The sequence below is a fragment of the Mangifera indica genome, chromosome 5, assembly GCF_011075055.1.
Source record: "Mangifera indica cultivar Alphonso chromosome 5, CATAS_Mindica_2.1, whole genome shotgun sequence".
NCBI lineage: Eukaryota > Viridiplantae > Streptophyta > Magnoliopsida > Sapindales > Anacardiaceae > Mangifera > Mangifera indica.
This window is the reverse complement of record NC_058141.1, coordinates 20,042,908-20,063,110: the sequence shown is the minus strand read 5'-3', so window position 1 is coordinate 20,063,110 and position 20,203 is coordinate 20,042,908. Positions and strand designations below refer to the sequence as shown.

Genomic DNA, 20,203 nt, shown 5'->3' with positions numbered 1-20,203 from the left:
CTTGGGCATCCCATCATTTCTCGTCACCATAAAATTCCACTCGTTCACGCGGAAACAGTACAACTGCAACTCAAATTCCACTTGTTCACGCTGGACAACTACTTAAGCCTGAGCTGACTCAAATGGCATACAACTCTAGTCCAGCCCTTGAATTACATCACTAGAGAAACATAATTATTTTGCAAGACAAATTCGCCAAATAATATTATAGCAATAGAATTCAAAATTGCACTGCTAAACTTATACCAAAATCGTTCTCAAATATACACATATTCAATAAAATGAACCAAACACAATAAACCACAACAAAACAAGATAAATATATTATCGTATACAATGGGTTATAATTTACTCCTTAGGACGTCCTGATTACCCCTGAAAAAAAATGAAAAAATTGTAAAAAGACTCCGAATGAAATCGTATCCATTGCAGGTCGTAGATGCTTTCCAGCTATATATAAATATATGTATGTATGTATGTATGTATATATACTTGCCAGGCCAGGATTCTCCAGAAACAATCCATTCTTTTCCCTGTTTTCATCTACAAAAGATTCCATAATTCATATTTAAATGTGAGCACAGGTCTTAGGACTATTGGACTTCATTATTCTGCTACCCAAGTTTATATTTCTCCCAACATCTTCATCTTCTGCAAGATCAGGAAAGGGTTGTGAGCGACAACACCTGGTCTGTTAAATCATCAGTGGTATGCAAAGTAGAACTAATTCAAATGATGAACTGATGCTCAGTTTGTGAGTAATTTTAGAATGTTTTATAGGTTGAATTTTAAACCCTAAAAACTAAAAACTAGCTATTGAAATTGGAGAGTTTTGATGCCTCCAAGTCTCGTTCCTTACACTTGAGAGACACAAGCAATACATTCAATGAAGAAACTAACCCTTCTTAAAATTATGATCATGAAACTGACTACAGATTACTACAGGAAGTTCAAAAATCAGTCCATCAAGGATAGTTTTCGTTACCGTAATATGAACTGGGGGATCATCAAAACTAGTAGAACCTAGGACAACTTCCCTCATCAGTTTTGCTGTAAGCTTGTGACAAATACGCAACTGAAAACAGCATAAACAATAAGTTTGTCATCAGCATCAAACATTACATGAGATCCACATCACATCTCATCTCATCTCATCTGAAAACAATGAGAAGAAAAAGCATGAGAAATTCTACCTCAGATCTTGTTGCCCCACCGATGATAAATATAAATATTCGTTGTCCCATCTTCCTAACATCAAGTGCTGGCTTACTAAGTGAATCACTACAAAAAAGGCAGCAGAGGAGCAATGATATTTAAATTTAAAAAAATCAGGAAACAGGATCAAATGCATTAAATGATATCCATAAGTCATAGATAGAGAAAAAAAAAAAAGTGTAACAAATGGCAAATAAAAGCTGTGGGAGTACCTCGTACTTTCATCTTCAGATTTTGCCCAAGATGGAGTTCGTCTTGATCTCATTGAATGTGCAGGAGTTTTCTTGTCAGGAGCAGAAGAAGCAGACGCTGCCTTCTTCCTACCTGATGAAGGTGGTGGGGCTTCCTGGGCGGCTGACTTTGGATCATTCATACACGAATACTCATTCTTTGGCAAATCATGTTTGTGAATATTTTCAATAAGCTCCTGAGGACAGAACTCATGTCATCTGATACCATTAATTGAAAAGATAACCCAAAAGTATCCAAATATTTTTCTGAACTAACACAAATTAGAAAGAAGCTTGGCTGGCTTTACTCATTAAGGCAAAATATTATTTGCACCAAAACTTCCATCAATTTGCCGTTGTCTGCAATGTTGCAGTCAGCTACTTCAAAACCATTTCTTGAAAAGTGCAGCTGAATAGCCCACATATTAACTAACAACTTTATTTCTTATTTAAATAACTAAATAAAGATGACACTGTAATTTCATATCTAGATACCTAAAGTACAATTTTAACATCTCCCTATACAGTAACATTCATTGTCATTAAACATGCTCTTACGTTATGGATGCCATCATACAGTGAAAATTAAGAAATCATTGTTGTTATTTGTTCATTTAACATTTTTCTCTGATTGGAAAGAGTGTGCAAAATATGACCGAGACTGACTTATATGGCATTTCTTCAAATCATGCTGATCTTAACATGATAGATTTTAATGTATCAAAAGTTAAAACTAAACAGTATGATGATAACAAGTTGAACAGGCTGCTGAGATATACCAAAAAAATGTTGATCATGATGATTTTTATAAGTTGAAAACACACATTTACCAAATCAATTACAAAGTGGGCTTGGGACAGGAAGACATCAATTAAGAGGATTAGAGTTAACAGGTTTTCATGGTTTATATATCATACCTCTATCATGGGATAAAATCGAAATAGGGCCCATGTTTCTTCCTCACCAGTCCGGTCTTTTCTTGCTTGCTTAGTCTATTAATAAAAAAGAAATGTTAACAATTTTCAGACCTAAATTTAATAAGAGTGAGAAGGCAGGATCTCAAACTAGTTCAATCACAGTGTTTTTACCTTCTGACCACCACCACTAAACTTAAGAGAGAAACTGTCAGATGAACTCTTCTTGGAATTCGATGATCCAGCAAGCAACCACATGTTATGAATAACCTTCATATCCTCTCGTGATAATCCTGCCAACTGATTGATAAATAAATTAACAAAAAGAACAAGACAGCAACAATTCATGCAAAAATATATTTTTTTTTTCTTCTATGTGTGCACAATTGAATTGATCCTTCAAATCTAGTTTTTACATACTTAATCGCAAAACTATGTGAACTTGAATTTGTCATGCTTATGCATCAGTTCCTCGATGTAGACTATATGGCATTGCCCTGTGCTTCTTTTTTTAAAGAAAATATAAACATAAATGCAAGTTGAATAGTTAACAAAGATCCTGTAGCTATATACCTGCAGTAGCTTTGATGCTTTATCATCCTCAAACTTTTCAGGATAGACACAGGCATAAATCATCAACAACCGTAACTTATTTTCAGGGGTTGTGTCCTGTGTGAAGAAGAAAAACTAATAAAAAGAAAAAATCATCTGGAAGAAGGAAAGAGTATCCACTAACTACAACCACACATTACATCACCTGCTTTGTCCTTAAGAAGTTAATGACTTCCTTAGCCCCAGCATCTCCAAATACAAGATCCTGCTCCAGTTGTCCAAGTTCTCGAAGCCCAATGTCTCTGATTATTTGGTTAATTTGTCCAGCAATCTAAGTGGGAATAATCAGTTACTTTAATCAGTGCTTGTAATGCTTCTGAAGATCTCAAAACAATCATTTAGTTACCATTGAAGGCAAATATGTAGACCACATAAAAGAAATCTTTGAACTGTTTTATATGGGAGTAATATGTAAACAATGTGGATAATTTGAAGTTTCACCGAAATCCAAAATTGTGTTTGCTATATTTCTTGATGTCTTGTGGAGTTATAGAAGTTGCAGCTTACAATCATAACTATGAAAAATAACTGGAAGAATAGTTTCCATTTAATGGATAAATGCATCACACTAGGCCAGTACCATTCAACAAGACAGAACAAACCTCTACATGGAGAGAGATCTTTTCAACTTGTTCGTTGTATTTTGGCAAAGACTGAACAATTTTCTGCATGTCTCGTGTAGATAATTCACCTCCATCTCTACATGAAATCACACTTAAGCATGAGAAATGTATGGAATAGAGAATTACATGCAAATTAAGCAACAGAGCCATAGAACTGGAAAGATCAGCATCTGACCTGTTTTGTTGAATTTGTGCAGCTTTGTTCTTTGATACAAAGTTTGTCATCCTATCATGCAATCTTTCACTTGCCTGATATGCTAGTTAGTGAACTAAAGCATTCACATTTATTATGTAATCAAAGGAAAGAGACTTAAATTGCATGAGACATACATCTGCTATATGGGCATGGCGAAGCTCAAGCCAAACTGGATCATTATCTTCAAGAAGGACCTCCTTTTTCTCAGGTGGACCACCTGTTTTGCTTGGAACCTAGCACAAAGTATACATCATTCTCAATTAAGTACAACATAAGGAAGGAAAGGAAGAAGCACAATTAAACAGACCAATAAATGGTCATACCTCAAGCGTATATTTATTACCATCCATATCCAGTAAATCGTGGCACATAGCATCATAAGTCCATTCATGTATAACAGGAGCTATCTGAACATTCACGTTCAATACATTAAAAAAAAATTGCTACAGGATGCTGAAAACGTTATAATAAGATGACTGAAATCAATGGTAACCTGGTCAACAGATCTATCTAAAATGAGCAGCTCGCATGTTTCAGTCTTTGGAAAATTAGGGATAGATTTATACTTTTCAATACAGTTCCAAACAGCATCAGCAAGCTTTGTAGGTATTAAATCACGAAATGTTGTCATAGATGCGTCAGAAGCCTTGGGAACGCGATAGCGCACAAAAGGATACTCCTGAAGCCATTGGAGAACACTGATCAAAGTCAGAACTGCCACTGTTTATTGATTTAAATTGTCAAATTATTATCAACTACTAGCCCTGAGCTACATCACAAACTTGGAACCTAGTGAACAAGCACATGCTCATTTGAATCAATCTCTGTGAAAGACATAAAGAAACAGTTTAAGAATAGAATATGTTGTTGTGTTTTAGATAATTAATACAATCGAAGGTGAAATAAGGTAACAAATTAATAATATCCTAATCACATAAACCGCCTAATTACATATTCGTACCTTCAATGAAGCAAACACGGTGGCAATGCGAGATGCCATTGAGTTTATACAAGTCTCAAATTTACGAGAATTCTCAGCATTTTGACCATAGAGATCCTCTAATGCTTCATCCTGATCAGTGATAAAAGCCTGCACTATTTGATGTCAGTGACAAAACAAATATTCTTCATAGAAAAGAGAAAATCTGAATAAAATTGGCAGATAAATGTGTGTGCACAGCATAAGAGAGCAGCCAACGTTCTTGATGATTATGTTCACAATCATGGTGGGCCTTAAGCTGACCAAACAAAGTATCACTGGATATTTTTTCTCTCTAATAGGTGAATTCACCCATGTAATTTAAAAGAAACTAAAGTTAATGAGTTTGCAGTCTATAAAGACCTAAAAGTAAATAGATATTGGAAGATGGTAACTATTAACAAAAAGCACATCACCAAACACAACATCTGATAGAAATATATAAACAACTGAGGTCACTACATACCTGACTATCTATAGGAAAATACTCCAGATTCATCTGCATATTACCAAACCAAAAAGGAATAAAAAATTAAACTCTACAATTAAGAATTCCTCACACAAACACATGTAAAATGATGCATACAGAAGCAAAATGAAAATCTGAACCTCTCTCAAAGCAGCTATACGAGGCAAAAGACTTGAATCACTCTTGATGTGATTAACGAACTCTTTCGGAAGAGGTGAACTGAAAAATACAAATGCTCTGGAAAAAGAAGATGAGAGAGGTAGAAGAAGAGAACAACAAAACACAAAATATCAATGGTAAAATATTAGGGTTAAAATATGTAAAAGATGTCTAAGGGATGACAATTCACATACTTCCTGTATAAAGGCTCCCGTCCAGACATGTCAGACAAGAGCATTATAACACTGCATGCTAAGAACAGAAATAGTTAAAATGGATCCAAATTCCAAAAAGAGTGCTTCAGATTAAATGGCATAAAAATCTAGAAATTTTTTGGAAAAAAGTAAAAATATAACATAATATTAATTTATGTGTTTTACTATGACATTTATCAAATAATTTAAAATTTTTAGTGAAGCAATAATAGCAAGATAAGCACACAATGTGCATCACATGATTTAATCTTAGGCGAAATGGGAAAAAATTAATCATTATGGGATATTAAAGATGGCATACAATGTGAAATTATGAGGAAACAATGTCTATCAAGCAAATAAAAAATTGAAAGGAAAAAACTCGTACTTTTCTTTTAATGGCTGGATAAAATATATTGCATCCATGGAAGGCAATGGTTGTCTTCTCTTGAAGAGGTCTTCCACCACTGCAGTGTAGAAAATCTAATTAATATAAGTTATGAAAGCAATCACAATTTATAAAAGATACAACTAAAGAAAGGATATTAAACAATGGTATGACAAAGAAGATACACTTATATTCGAGCCCATGTTATTAAAACAGAAAATTAAACAGCATTAACACCGAATATTGGAAGAAGATAAACAACCGAACACATTGCAAGCACCACTATAAAACTTTAAAAAGTCAACAAGACTTGCATCATTTAAAAAACTTACATCTAATAAATTAGGGGTAATGCGTATGTTCTGATACTTACATGAAATTCCTTGGTCTGTTATATCTGCCATTGTACATGAATGAGACATGACTTTCAGTGTAACTTTATCCATGATGAACACCTATCAAAAATCAAATAAGACTGATCGAATAGTGGTAATGAGACAAATTAATATTGAAATTGCACAAGAATTTTACAATAGAATAAAATAACGCAAACTTTCTAAGAAACAAGCATCTAACATCAGCACACCTTCCACGATTTTGAATCTGCATTAGCTGATCCCAACATTTCATGTAATAAACCTACATTTTGTGATAGCACCGAAAAAAAAAAATTATGTTGGGAAGATGACTTCAATCTGATGTATGAAGAAAAGAAAAACAAAAAGAGATAGCTCACGATCACGGCCTTTTTGACGAAAGAATTTGTACTCTCCGCCATGAGAGGAATCCGGAAACGACATTGTTGAATATTGTGTTGTTAGGTCGAGGTTGATTACTCGCAATGGAAAGATTTGCAAACTCAATAAACAAGGAACAGCAGAAGGGAGAAAAAGGAAGGAATTGTGTTTTTTCTCTGTGAAAAGAGAGAAACAAGGCGCGGTCTGAGAATGGCCGTTAAAAATGCGTGGGAACGCGTTTTATAGTACGCACGCTGCGCTATTGAATCTTTGAATGCATAAAATGAGTAATAATCTCCTTACGACGTCGTCTATATTTGATATCGAAATTCAAAATTGAATATCAAAATTTTTGAATCATGAAATTTAAGGGAGGGAAACTAGCGATGCATAGGACGTATATATTTATACAACCAAATCTGGATGTATTTACCCATTTTATGGGGGGTGGGTTCCTTATCCTACAAAGACTTTTAAAAAGAATAAGCAAATTACTTAATAAAATAAACAAATTAATTAAAAAAACAAGCGACTCCGACATCTAAAGTTTGAAACTTAAAAACTTTAGGTGAAATTGTATACAATATGTTTGTTTTAGTGACATAATATATGATATGAAATTGAAATAATGATATTAATGCCCTCCTGAACCAATTGAAGATAACTTGCCTTGTATTCAACACTAGAAAAGGAACGAAATTTGAATATTAATAGATAAAAAAATTGTTAATTCTAACTCTTTTAAATATTGGATTTTGATTGAGCTTTTTAATATTAAGGCGATTTGATTAGATTTTGTAGAAAATATGCTTCTTTTTGCAACAAAATTAAGACAAAAATGAGTAATAATCTTGAACTAAGTACTTAACTCTTTTAAATTCAAATTTCAAACCGTTCGAGATCAATAAGCCTGCAACCGGCGAAGGAGCAAGACTACTATGACCGTATAAGTGCTTAGCTTGGTATATGATATGATATTCTTCATTTCAACAAACCATTATGTCTAATCATCCCGCGGCAATGGCATTCCATACAAAAAGATGGGTTTTCAGACAAATTTCACAATAGCTGGATATTTGTACATGACTCATCAAAATTCACATTTAGAACATATACAAAGAGAACAAACTAAAGCAAGTTTGAATTTTATGAATAAGATTAAACATCTTTTGGCACTCGTCTCGTCAGAAAGTGCCCAGCTTCATTGTCTGTTGCATCACTGTTTTGGAAAGGAAATATGGGGAAAAGAAAAAGCAATCAGATGGCAGCTAAAAGAAACCAACACTATAATAGAATGAAAGCAAATAATGGAAGAAATGCAAGTGTGTGAAACCTGTCTACAGCTTCCGACTTGGGTATTAAAGAGAGTTGTTTGGATACAAGTAATTCACGTAACTGGTCGATATTTTCTTCCTGGCAGAATTTGAAAAGACTACGGAGGAAATCATTGAACTGTTTTGGTTCCTGCAAAGGAATAACTTTCTTAAGTTAACCAATTAATATAAATTTTGCAAAATTACACTTGAAATAATGAGATATATACTTGCTCAAGGATGCACCCTTTCCGGAGGGCAGCTAAAAAATCAACTGCTTTCAGGTAATTATCACCTTCATGGGATTTCACTAGCTCAAAAATTTTCTTTTTCATATCCTCAATTGCTTTACCAACCCATTCTGGGTTATCTCTTCGTGATATCATAGCCACAAAGTCCTGGATAGACTCTGCATCAGAGGCATCACCATCAGCATCCTCCCTATCTGAGCCAAATGGTTTCTCCCACAGGAAGCGTCTAGTTGATTTCTTCAGCTGTAAGAAACATCATTTTGATATCTCAATCTCAATGCATAGAAGAATGCAGGAAAAAAATTCTTAATTTAAGAAATGACCTTAGGATTCTCCTTGAGTTCAAAATGTCTATGAAAAGCATTAATAACGGACTTGCTGTCAGCAAGAAGTTCTGTATCACACTCAGTGATCTTCTTGAGTGTTTCATCAAGTGGAGGCACAGCTGCATCTGCGTCCTTTGATTTCAACTCAAGATGATGATAGAAACACTGAAAGTACATGACGTCTGTCATAAGTTCCAGTAAATCTTGCAATCACATACCCATTGAGATGAAAAAACAAAACTCTTTGAAATTACACTTATCCACCTTCTAAAACAATGTTTTAAATGCAGGGAGTCCTACCATTGTGTAGAGATGCAATGTAACAAAATGCTCAGACCACCACTATATCAACCATTGCATAATAATTACATAGAGACAAGGATAAGGTCATTGACATAAAAACAATAACATTTCAAAGCTACACTAATCAGGTGAAAATTTGTCATCTTAAATGCTGCTTTAGTGACAAGCGAAATTCAATTTTCATGCAAGTAATGCTTATAGACAATCAACCTTATCCTTCACAATCTAAAAGAAACAATAAGTAGTATTGCAAGTACAGTTAATCAACCAACCGCCTCCCTCACTCCTAATGACCATGCAGGCTCTGTGAGTGTTAGCACCCCAGCCATGAAGGTCTACTACAGGAAGTGTAAGGTAAAGGGCGGAGAATCAGAGCACAAGGAACGATGGTGAGAAGCAGAATTTGGAAGCTTCTCCAATCATTGAGAGTGCCATGAGTTCCAATGGTTCATCTTTGGAGGAAGTTATCTATACAAGGAAGAAATAAAAGTGGGGGATTACAGGAAATTGACAAGAAGAATGATGGTTTAGTTTGAGAAGCCATTGGCTGACAGGGAGGTACCACCTCCTCAAATTGCCAAATTATCTTTTTGTTGTTTTCTTTAGTTTCTGATCATTGCTAGAGAATTGTGTTAATTTTGAGAATTCTCAGTTAATATATAATAGCAATGTTCCAGTTAATTTGTGAGGTTATTTCCTTGTTATTTTGGTTTCTGAGTTGGGTTGTGTTGGTTTTCCAGTTGGAGATTTTGTAATTGTGCTCAGAAACAGGTGCTGAAGATCAGGGTTGCTAACAGTGTGCTCCACAAAAGAAAACAATAATGACAAAAGCCAAAAAGAAACAGATTTTAAAACTGAAATCAGATTGGAAATTTTCCTTTAAGAATTTAGAACAAGCTCACATGGAAAAAAGATAAATAATCAAAGTTACGATTCACACAAAATAAAAAAAATCAGAAGTACCTCCAGAACAGGATTTGGAGTAAATTCAGGCTGCAGGCTTTCTCCTTTGCCAGATGGTGCAAGGTCAAGCATTTTTACCAGGTTATCTGCTGCCTCCTGCTGTTGCTCATTTGGTTGCCAGGACATAGGATAATTTCTGAAGGAGGGGAAATGAAACTCTCGAACATCCTCAATAAAAGGAAGTACATTGAAGTAGAATGAATCAGGCTGTCAAACAAGAGTAGAAGCAATCAAATTTCACAAAGGAAAACTTAATCCAATAATAGAAATTGAAGCCAGAATATACAATTGGCAGTTTCAAGGTAACTGTTATATGAAAAAGCAGAATAAACCTACAATGTTATGTTTTTCAGACAAATTGGGAGTCAAAACCCCAATAACAACACTTTGCTGTCCTTGTCTCCAAACACAACGCAAAATTGCAACCTTATTCACTTCCTTCATTGCTCTCGCTAAAGCAGAAACAGCAAGCATTGCTCTGGTATTACCCGGTTCAGCGATGAAAAGATTGACATCTTTCATGTAATATCGACTATGATTAATAAAAAAATTCAGAAGAAAGATTAACAAAAGCACATATTTTCTGTCAAGATTAACTGTAATCAAATAACACATCCAAATTAAAGCAGAGCCTCTAACCGCAATATGTTTGAAGAATCAGTAAATCCTAGAAGCTTCAAACTCTTCTCTGGTTTGAACTTGACAGCCTCCCATTCGGCAGATGATATAGGAACCACCTGAGGTCCATAGCGATAACCTTTAATCCTTTGTTCTGGAGGAACAACTTTACTAGGATCTTCAACACTTCTGTACTCATAATCGACCTTCACTTCATGTGTAGCAAACTTATCAGTTGGAGGAGCTTTATCAGAATATTTCTTCAGCATGGGAAACTTCTCTTCAGCCGTTTTCTTGTACACCCAAACCTACTTAAAATTAACAATAAGATAAATGACATGGTTTTTTTCTTTTTTATTTTTTCCTCTTTAAATGGAAATTTAATGTATAATTACTGACCAAACCTGAGAGAGCTGAATGCACATAACAAAAGTTCAAACATGTGATAACTGAAATGCATGACAACAAATAGCTAATGCAGATGTGGACTTAATGGCAGGTAGATCGCACAAACAATCATTCTTACATAGGTACCAAACAATAGCAGCAACAGTTAAAATTAGCAAAATGATCAACAGCATATAAAATGTTATTTCTGCAGCACAGCAGAAATCTGACCTTAATCTTCATTTTCTGGCCAAGTTCAAGATCACCTCTAAATATGGTGACTGGAGCTATATTTCGAGTTTTAAGTGCACCTAATAATGAAGTTGGATTATCAACATACACGATCTTGGAGCTTGATTTCTCTGAAAAGAGATTCAGCAAATTTTCATTCTCATCTATTATTCTCTTCTTTGCATTCTCACATGAACTTCTTCTGACAACAATATTTTCCATTCTGATGCCATGTGCAGCTATTTGCACGGCAATGGTGCTGACTTGTTCTTCTTTGGTTCCTTCATATGGATCTTTAATAGGACACACTGCATCTGTTATAAGACACATGCGTTTCTTTCCTTTGTTTGTTTCTCTATATTTCTTTATCAGCATATCCAACCCAACAACAATTGCATCAACAACTACCAAAGTTAAGGCAATACAGATAAAGAAATATAATAAAAATCATTAGACCATGTTCAGCTAACTAGAAATTGCTTCTACACTAAACTTAACACCTCCAAGATTATACTGAATCTTATTCATTGACAGGTTCAAGTGGAAACAGAAAACAGAAATACCAAATTGAAGTCAAAGAAAAACACTAAGACAGTGTAAAAAGACACAGCATCTTCATGGATGCAGAAATAAAGAAATGGAAAGAATGCAGGATCCAAAGCTTTGTTTGACCAAAAGAATTGTTTACATAATATAATATAATATATATATATATATATATATATATATATATATATATATATATATATATATATATAATGTTACCAGGTAAGCATATAATATGGGTGAATTGGTGAGTGAATTTTCTAAAGTCAAAATCTAAGGAGAAATTCCATTTTTGAACTTAAGGAACTAAAAGGTTGCAATACCGCAAAGGAGAGGGTGGACGGCAATAATATAACTGAATCAAGAATAATCTTACATGCTCTCTACGGTATAAACTTGCAAAAAAATCTAAAAAGGAATGGATACAATCACCAGCAACAGTTCCTCGAGGGAGCTGTTTAAAAGCTTCAACAATGTCTCCATCAACAACTTTGATATTTCTTAAAACTACAACATGTTCATATCCACCCACTTCATTTGTCAGGTCATTGCTAGTGTCTGCAGGTTACAAGTAAAGCTGAGTAAGCTACTACAAGAATCGTTGAGAATTGATGATCATGGAATATCTTGGCTCACTCAGTGTACTGAACTATTAACAAAGCCCCATATTTTAAGTCATATTTGCAAGCACAGGTTTGAAACCATGAAAATTTGGACAACCGTAATTGACTAGTTTAAATGGAGAGGAGGAAAAGCACTACACATCACCAGCAATGAATTATATAGCTTAAAAGCTTTTAATATACTCCATGAAATAATAGTTACATAGAATTGCTCATATAAAGAGTAAATACCTTCAGTTCCAAACAAAATAATTCCAACTTCATCATTCTTTCCATAAATCAGCTGCATAAGTGAAATTCAAAGAGAATCAGGGTAATAGCTTTTTATGATTTAGTCGACAAATTACTAAAATTTCTTTCTTCCACTCAGCATACAGAAGGTTTATCAAATTAACTGTAAGAGACAAAATAGAAAAAGTAGCTCAAAATTCTGAGGGCTACCTTCTTTTGTACTAGCATGGAGCAAAGATTTTCAACCTGCGGAAGAACACTGTGCATTGAAGGTCCAACATCCAGCAACAATAACAATGCTTCCTGTTCCCAAATGTACAAACCAGGAAAAGACAAATCATATATATAGAGTTTCATCAGTTTTTGATTCTAAGAAATAAGCCTCTTCAACTACTCTCTCATGTAAAGTAGAACCTAAAAATTACTTAACCTACTAAAAGAAATTTTGTTATGCCTTTGACATCATTAAATTCAACATCGGTATTTTACTTTAAATCAGATTTTGACGTCCACAATCTCCAAGAATCAAAATTTCTTTCTATTTCAATTAACTTATAGTAAACCCTAAAAATATAGGAGAAAAATATATAAAGAGTGCAGTCATTGCATCTTCCAATAGATTAACTAAACCTAAGACCCTAAAAGACGAATACAACCATAGTGTTTTAGTGCTTTCAATTTAACTGAAAGTAAAACCCTAAAATCTTGCAGATTTGAATAATAGATAATCGAAAGATTGATCGATAAAGAGAAGAAGAGAATTGTAGAGAGAAAATTGGCAAGAGAGACTTACCCTGTTGCGAGCCATTAGAGAAATCAATTAAAGAAAGCTTTAGAAGTTGGAGCCTGAAATGCAAGTGAAAAGGGGGATTTATTTTAAAACACTCTGCTGGTTAGTGGTAACCGCCTTACTCTTCCCGCCTCGGGGTAACTATTTTAAATTATATTTCGACCCCAAAACTTGTAAGTATTTCTTCCAGGATAACAATTAACAATATTCAAACATATGACCATTAACCATAATAAAATAAATATGCATTTGTGACTTCAAGATTAGTTACGTTTGACAGAAACGGTAATGAATTTGAAGAAAATATTTGAAAAAAATATATAATAATTCAATTTTTCTTAGCTTGAAAATACTTTTTTTTTTAACATCCAATTTTGTTAATAAAATTATACGTTAAATGGTAAAAAGGTAATCTGGCTACATAGTCTTTTAATTTCATCACTAAAGTCATTCTATCTTTTTTATTTTACCAATTAGTGTCACTTTAACAATCCTAATACTATTATTATCATAAAACAATAAATTTTACTTAAGTCTTTGTGATGTCCTCATTTGTCTTAAATAATAATTTACTTAGAAAGATGAAGATGTTCGTAACAATATTTCTCATTGATATCTAAATAACACATCATTATAACTTTCAAGTCATTTTAATCAACGATCATATTTTGTTTCATTTTTTATATCACAATCTTTTGTGCAATTCTATTGAGTTGATTATCAATGCGATGAACTCTTTTGACCTTTCTAATCGTCCTTCATCTTAAGTTTCTTTATTGATTCAAAGTGAAATTAGACCTTAAAAATCAATCCCATTTCAAATTGAATTTTAAAAAAAAGTGGTGGAGACTTTGAGCGTTTTGACCTCCCTCTTTGCACCCTTTCAAGTGATGAAGAGTCTTAAAAATTTTAACTAATAAAAGGTATAGTGTTTGATAGGCACTCAAAAAGAAATTTGGTTGGAATTGTATTTCAAGAATAATTGAGTTTTAGACTATCAAATGGCTATGGTGGACTGAGAAAAGTGAGAATAAAAAAAAATATATATATATATATATATATATATATATATATATATATATATATATATATATAGTGGTGGGTGGATAGGTTTTTCAAATTTGAATGGTTAGAAAATAGTTATTCGGTATAAAATAATAATAAAAAATAGAAAATCTAACCATGGCTCATTTTTTTCACGTTTTTATAAATAATAAAAAAAAATACAGTCAAAAGGCGATGTCGTGTCTTCTTGGGCAGGCGCTCAAGATAATAAGCGCAAGAAGGCTCTAGTTTGCGGCGATTTTTCAAGAGAGCGCAAGCAAGGTAGAGAGAATTTGATCTTAAGAAAATGGCTTCCATGGCATCACCGAGCTCATGTTTCTTTTATAAGAAGCATAATAAGGGCTACAACGGTTCTGCTCTTCCCCGAATAAGCCTTTGTCAGTCTCAGCCGCCCGACAACAAATCCACCACCGATCAAAATAGTCGAAGGTATTAGTTCTTCCTTTCTCTATCTGTTCTATAACATGTTTACAAATTTCTTAACAAAAAACTTGTCAATTTGAAGGGCAATAATACTGCGGAGCAGCGAATTAGCAGTAGTTGGGGCCATATTCAACTTCAGGTTCATCTTCATTTTCATTTCATTCGATTTTTTTTTTTAATTCAGAAGTTGAATCGATTTATTTTGGATGCAGCGGGAAAAAACCTGAATATTTAGGTGTACAGAAAAATCAAGCGACGTTAGCGCTGTGTCCGGCTACAAAGAACTGCATATCAACGGCGGAGAATGTCAGCGATCTCATTCACTATGTCCCACCTTGGTAAAGCCGAACCCTTTTCGTTCGTTCGATTTTTAATTGTTGTGAGATGTTTTGCAATTTTTGGTGGGTTGGGTGGGCCGACTTAGAACATGGCAGCGCATGGAAAATGTGCGCCGACCACCACGTGTATAAGTACTTGAAACTGACGGGTCAATTTACATGTGCAGGAATTATAACCGTGGTAGGAAGAACGCCGTTACCAAAGAAGTGGCAATGGAGGAGCTTCTTCAAGTGGTAAATAAGTCTGCTATTTAATAATATAGGGGTGCATCTTCGCTAGAATTAATGCTCAAACAATATATTATTGATTCCAGTTAAACTCAAAACTCGGTTTGATTTCACCCTTAGCTTTATTTATTTCAAAAGAATTAGATTAAGAAATTACTAATATTCATCTCACAGGTAGAATCAACAAAAGCAGACAGATTTACCCCGCGAATTGTGGAAAAGAAGGATGATTATGTTCATGTGGAATATGAAAGTCCGATCTTAGGGGTATGCATGTTCATCCTATTTTGTCAGCAGACATAAATATGATTTTATCTCAGCATTGGCGTTGATTATCCATCTGTTTTCAAGCAGTTAGTGGACGATGTTGAGTTCTGGTTTCCGCCAGGAAAGGAATCGATTGTGGAATATAGGGCTGCATCACGACTGGGGAACTTTGATTTTGATTACAATAGAAAACGCATTAAGGTGAGCCTTGGCAATGCTCAGAGGACCTTTATTTTAGGCGTCAAAGTTAAATAACCCTTGAAATTAATTGTTTGCAGGCGTTGCGACTAGAACTGGAGAAAAAGGGCTGGGCTCCAGAAGACACCTTTTGAAGGGAAGGACAGACCTTTTTCAAGAACAAAGATATTACTAATCATTCAACCGACTTTGCTCAATGCTTGATTTATATACGAATAGGAAAAAGAAAAGAGAAAACATGATGGAAGATTATATAAATGTTAGATGACATTTTTCTGATATATAGTTCAACATCTGTTTCATGATCTGATTTAAATGAATAATGAAGCACAATTTTTTTTTTTTTTAATTTTCAGAAAAAAATTTCCCCAGCCAACAGTAAACAAATTGTAGAATCAGATCTACTCATCAGCTTGTAAAATGCTCATATGAATTTCACCCATACAAAACCAAGCAGTCATCAAAATCATGTAATTATTTGGTTGGCATTGTCCACGTCAAGGAGATCAAAGTGTTCGTTTAGATTTTGATCGGTTCAACCATTGGTTGGACTAATTGAACCCGTGATAGACTAAGTAAACATTACAACAATTTCAACTAAACAAAATTGTAATGTGATGCGGTGCATATTCCATAAGTGCAAATTTTCACTCTTCAACTTGTTCAAGGTTTAATGATAATTAGGCATCAAAAGAAAAGGCACTCTTGATGCTAGCTCAAAACCAAATGATCATTAATAACACCATTACCAAATCTATTTTTCCAAAGTCATGACTCTGTAGATAGAAACTCCTGTCTGGTACAGATATCATCATTGCAAATCTAATACAACGGGAATGCAGTGGTGCAAACTAAATTCGATAAAAAGGAAAACCACATAACATGTGAATTAAGGAAAATTTAGTAAAAATTAAGTTATGCTCCAAGCATTCAACTTAAATCAGTAGCGGGGCTCTGAATAGAAACTAATCCTTCCTCAGTTCCATGTATTCACGGTGAAGACCTTCTTGATTTAGGACAACAATTTCCAGCTTGTCTCCCTGTTCAACATCAAATGACATGTTAAAAGGAGACAGATGTTTAGTATGCATAAAGATTCCTCTTTAAAGCATTTTCCACCTTGGCAACAGCAGAAAGCGATCAGGCAAATTAGAAAACAAATTGTTATTATTATTAGTGCAGGTGCATGTATTTCCATAAATGTTGTCAGCGAGAAAGAGAGCAGAAAAAAGTCTTTTCCTGTCTCCACTAAATGTTTGGGACTAAACGTTTGGGATGTTTGTATTTGTACAGTCTCTCAGTACTCACTGTTTGATCTGAATGTATACCTAAGATAGCATGCATGTGAAGGTTGTCCACTAAAAAATGAAATATCCCAGACTGGTGATGGTGGAGAGATAGCACCAAGATCTACCTCTAGGATGAGAAAAAGATTATTAATATATCTACAAACCACTAATCCTAACAATACACGATCAAAAATGATGCATAACTAATTCTGAAGTCGGGCAAGAGCTACTTTACAGCTCAATTCTAAGTTTACCTGAAATAAGAGTAGATAAATGGAGATAAACTTACAGTGTATATATCCCTCTCGGTTGCTGATGCAAAACAAGTTTTGACTAAATCAACTGCTTCAGATTCTGAAAGTGGAGTAACAGCATCCTGGACGGAGCAAGAACATTAAAGCATAATATTTAGAATTAGAGAACTTAAGAATATGAGTTGTCAAATAATAATTTGAATAATATACCTGGGCAGGCAATAGGAGAGGACTGGGAGACTTCAGTTGATTATCCAAAAATGGCATGACGAGTGTGGAACCAGAACCTTGAGAGCTATATCCAACTCTCTCGTAGGAACCAACAGCATCATATGTGTAGACACAACCCTTACCTGAAGTTTAGAATAAAAACCATGTGTATCCAAATTATAAAAAGAAGCACAAACTGGCACCAAAAACTAGCAGAAAATTTTACCTTCATTGTCAAGGCCACCCAAAACATTAAATGAATAATAAGGAAAGAAGCGCTTGTAGTAAAGGGTATTGGAGAGTAGTTGAGCCATTGCAGGACAGCTCACTTGTTTGTTGTGCTGATGCTGATAGATCTGTTTCCACAGAAATGCTCAGAAAATAAAATTAGTAAATTAGTGCCAGTACATGCTTCTAAGGGAATAGTAACATGGAACGGAGGAACCTTCCCATATTACACAATGCAGGGCATCCTCATATTAAAAGTTGGCACCTAAAAGAGAATAATTTAAAAATAAATGTAATTGCAAAAAACTAAAATTCTAACAAGTTTTTGTACAAGGAGTTTTCAACATAATTTAAATACTAATACTATTAGAACCTCTACTTTATATCAAATCCTTCACAAGAACAACAACATCAAACAAAATAACTAAAACGAACCCAAAACAGACAGGTTAAAATTAATTGCCAACCTAGCAAATTTAAAATTATGAAGGGGTATAAAAATATATATGAACATATATTTCCAATTGCATTGATTTATCCACAAACATGACTAGTCAAAAGACAATGTAGTTAATAGAAATGTATGATGGATGCCTACGGTAGGATAGCATAATTCATATGCTGTCTATGGAAGAAGATTTCAAGAAATAACATAAACCAGTTAGAGTCTTGCTAAGCCTCACCAGGTGCCTTGCTGCCAATTGCTTTTGTAAGGCTTTCACATCAGCTTGAAAACCAGAAGAGGCCATCACACATTTATCTGCCCTGCAAAAGTTTGAAAAAAAATAATTATAAAAGACAGCATTGAATAACAACAGATAAAATGTCTAAACCATACATATAATGAGCAACAGAACCACAGCACCGGGTGAAAAGAATAAAAAACTATGTGTTCTTCAATTGTTGTTCTCTCAACCTAAAAGCCTGAGATTAGAGCCAAGTTTTCTAGCTGTACATATCTACATTGCAATTGCACGGAAATAACATTCAACATGTTGGAGACTCAAATAAAAAAGAAAGAAAGAGAGTATCACATCTAATAAACTTGAGTAAAACAAGTGGTATATAAGTGTGTGGATTAGACCTTAACACAAGCCAATTGGTTTTATGTAATATGAGTTTCAATCTTAACACTTGTAAGTTCAATATATATTTCCGACACAACATATCACATTAGCCATACCCCTGAATCACAATTATGCCACAGTTCTTTAATCAAAGCAATTTGTCAAAGTGTTCAAATTGCAAAAACTTCTTATTCCTCATGATAACAACAAAATTTTTCCCAAGGCTAACGTTTTATTCTATTCATCTGAGTATTGTGATTGATAATCAAGTTGTTAATAAAACAAAGCATTAAAAATGGAATTCGGATATCCATATCGGCTCCAAACCTTCCACAGGATCCCATTGTTCAGCTAAAAAAAGAGCAAAAATAAGGTAAAACAAAAAAGAAACCTATAACTCACCAAAAAAAAACGAAGAAGTAGAAAGCTATAATAGACAAAAGATGGAGAAAGAAACCCACAAAAATCTGACATCCCACCCATCGTAAAAAACCTAATAATTGAAACTCAAAACTATCTGTAAACAAAAAGAAAAAAAACTAGAAAAAAAATTCAAGATAAATTGACAAGAAAATACAAGATATATTAAGAAAATACGTACAATTTACAGATTTTGGAGTAATCGCGAGTGAGAATACTGTAACCAGTCGACATTCGAGTATCGGCTGCGATAACACAGTAATCGGCTCCAGCAATAGCAACACAAGTTCTGCAAATCACGCGATTGTAACGAAATTAATAATAAATTAAATAACCAATTAAAAAAACTTTGATCCGATAAATCAAGATAGGTGTACCCTCCATTGTTGTCATATGGAGACCAGTTGGCGTTCTGCTTCGTCATGGCGAATGGAGATACAAAGAGACGAACGGGAGCGAGAAATTGGGCAAGAATGAACTTGGACTTTGCTTTTCAGTACTTGGATCTTACACTGTCTTTGCCAACACGAAAGGAAACGGATGGTTAATCGACGTCGTTTCTACGGGGCATTAAACGAGTGCGATTCATGGGCCGTGTTAGTGTTTATGCGTGATATTAACTGGCCCAACTTGCTCCACTTAAAACAAAGCGACCGCACACATCGGGTTAGGCCTGGCTTTTTAAGTACGGGCCTAGGCCCCTCTGGGAATTAATATTTGAGCCATATTTAATCTAAGGTAAACACAAACAACTCTTTGTTTAAAATTAGTTTGTGATCGATGAATTAAAATCTATATTCAATTTGAAAAAAAAAAATTAAGGTTGAATTTGATTCAAGTTGGCTTAATCTTAAATATTCGAGTTAATTCAAACTCACTTTGTTTAAAATTGTATTCGAACTAAACTAAACTTAAATA

At 34.1% G+C, this 20,203-nt stretch overlaps 4 protein-coding genes across 5 annotated transcripts; 1 reads left to right on the top strand and 3 right to left on the bottom strand.

Annotated features, from left to right (window-relative positions):
- Positions 1-56: 56 nt before the first annotated feature.
- On the bottom strand, positions 57-7,025 carry LOC123217249 (protein transport Sec1a). Of its 2 annotated transcripts, XR_006502444.1 has the most exons (22): positions 6,716-7,025; positions 6,566-6,618; positions 6,353-6,434; positions 5,980-6,058; positions 5,592-5,642; positions 5,379-5,475; positions 5,236-5,268; positions 4,752-4,880; positions 4,284-4,469; positions 4,114-4,197; positions 3,925-4,023; positions 3,770-3,843; positions 3,574-3,670; positions 3,117-3,242; positions 2,933-3,028; positions 2,534-2,659; positions 2,363-2,437; positions 1,428-1,642; positions 1,194-1,281; positions 986-1,075; positions 493-651; positions 57-375 (listed from the first exon to the last, which is right to left on the bottom strand). XR_006502444.1 is itself a non-coding variant. In XM_044638148.1 (21 exons), the coding sequence occupies exons 1-21, from the start codon at positions 6,777-6,779 to the stop codon at positions 625-627; spliced, it is 1,971 nt and encodes a 656-aa protein (XP_044494083.1). In that variant the 5' UTR covers positions 6,780-7,025; the 3' UTR covers positions 57-624. The 2 variants fall into 2 exon arrangements, 1 of the variants encoding a protein (XP_044494083.1); XM_044638148.1 differs by having other exon boundaries at positions 57-651.
- A 688-nt stretch (positions 7,026-7,713) lies between these two features.
- On the bottom strand, positions 7,714-13,411 carry LOC123215286 (ATP-dependent DNA helicase 2 subunit KU80). Its single transcript, XM_044635319.1, has 12 exons — positions 13,302-13,411; positions 12,719-12,811; positions 12,509-12,560; positions 12,081-12,212; positions 11,109-11,512; positions 10,512-10,798; positions 10,209-10,404; positions 9,873-10,079; positions 8,604-8,771; positions 8,260-8,523; positions 8,050-8,180; positions 7,714-7,935 (listed from the first exon to the last, which is right to left on the bottom strand). Exons 1-12 carry the CDS (start codon positions 13,314-13,316, stop codon positions 7,875-7,877), a joined length of 2,010 nt encoding a protein of 669 aa, XP_044491254.1. The 5' UTR covers positions 13,317-13,411; the 3' UTR covers positions 7,714-7,874.
- A 1,116-nt stretch (positions 13,412-14,527) lies between these two features.
- Positions 14,528-16,122, top strand: LOC123217220. Its single transcript, XM_044638055.1, has 7 exons — positions 14,528-14,792; positions 14,869-14,925; positions 14,999-15,124; positions 15,292-15,358; positions 15,527-15,619; positions 15,707-15,820; positions 15,898-16,122. The coding sequence occupies exons 1-7, from the start codon at positions 14,650-14,652 to the stop codon at positions 15,949-15,951; spliced, it is 654 nt and encodes a 217-aa protein (XP_044493990.1). The 5' UTR covers positions 14,528-14,649; the 3' UTR covers positions 15,952-16,122.
- Positions 16,123-16,526: 404 nt separating this feature from the next.
- On the bottom strand, positions 16,527-19,823 carry LOC123217219 (proteasome subunit beta type-1). The gene is made up of 7 exons (XM_044638054.1): positions 19,663-19,823; positions 19,467-19,574; positions 18,482-18,563; positions 17,797-17,926; positions 17,571-17,713; positions 17,396-17,482; positions 16,527-16,857 (listed from the first exon to the last, which is right to left on the bottom strand). The coding sequence occupies exons 1-7, from the start codon at positions 19,707-19,709 to the stop codon at positions 16,783-16,785; spliced, it is 672 nt and encodes a 223-aa protein (XP_044493989.1). The 5' UTR covers positions 19,710-19,823; the 3' UTR covers positions 16,527-16,782.
- Between the last annotated feature and the right edge of the window lie 380 nt (positions 19,824-20,203).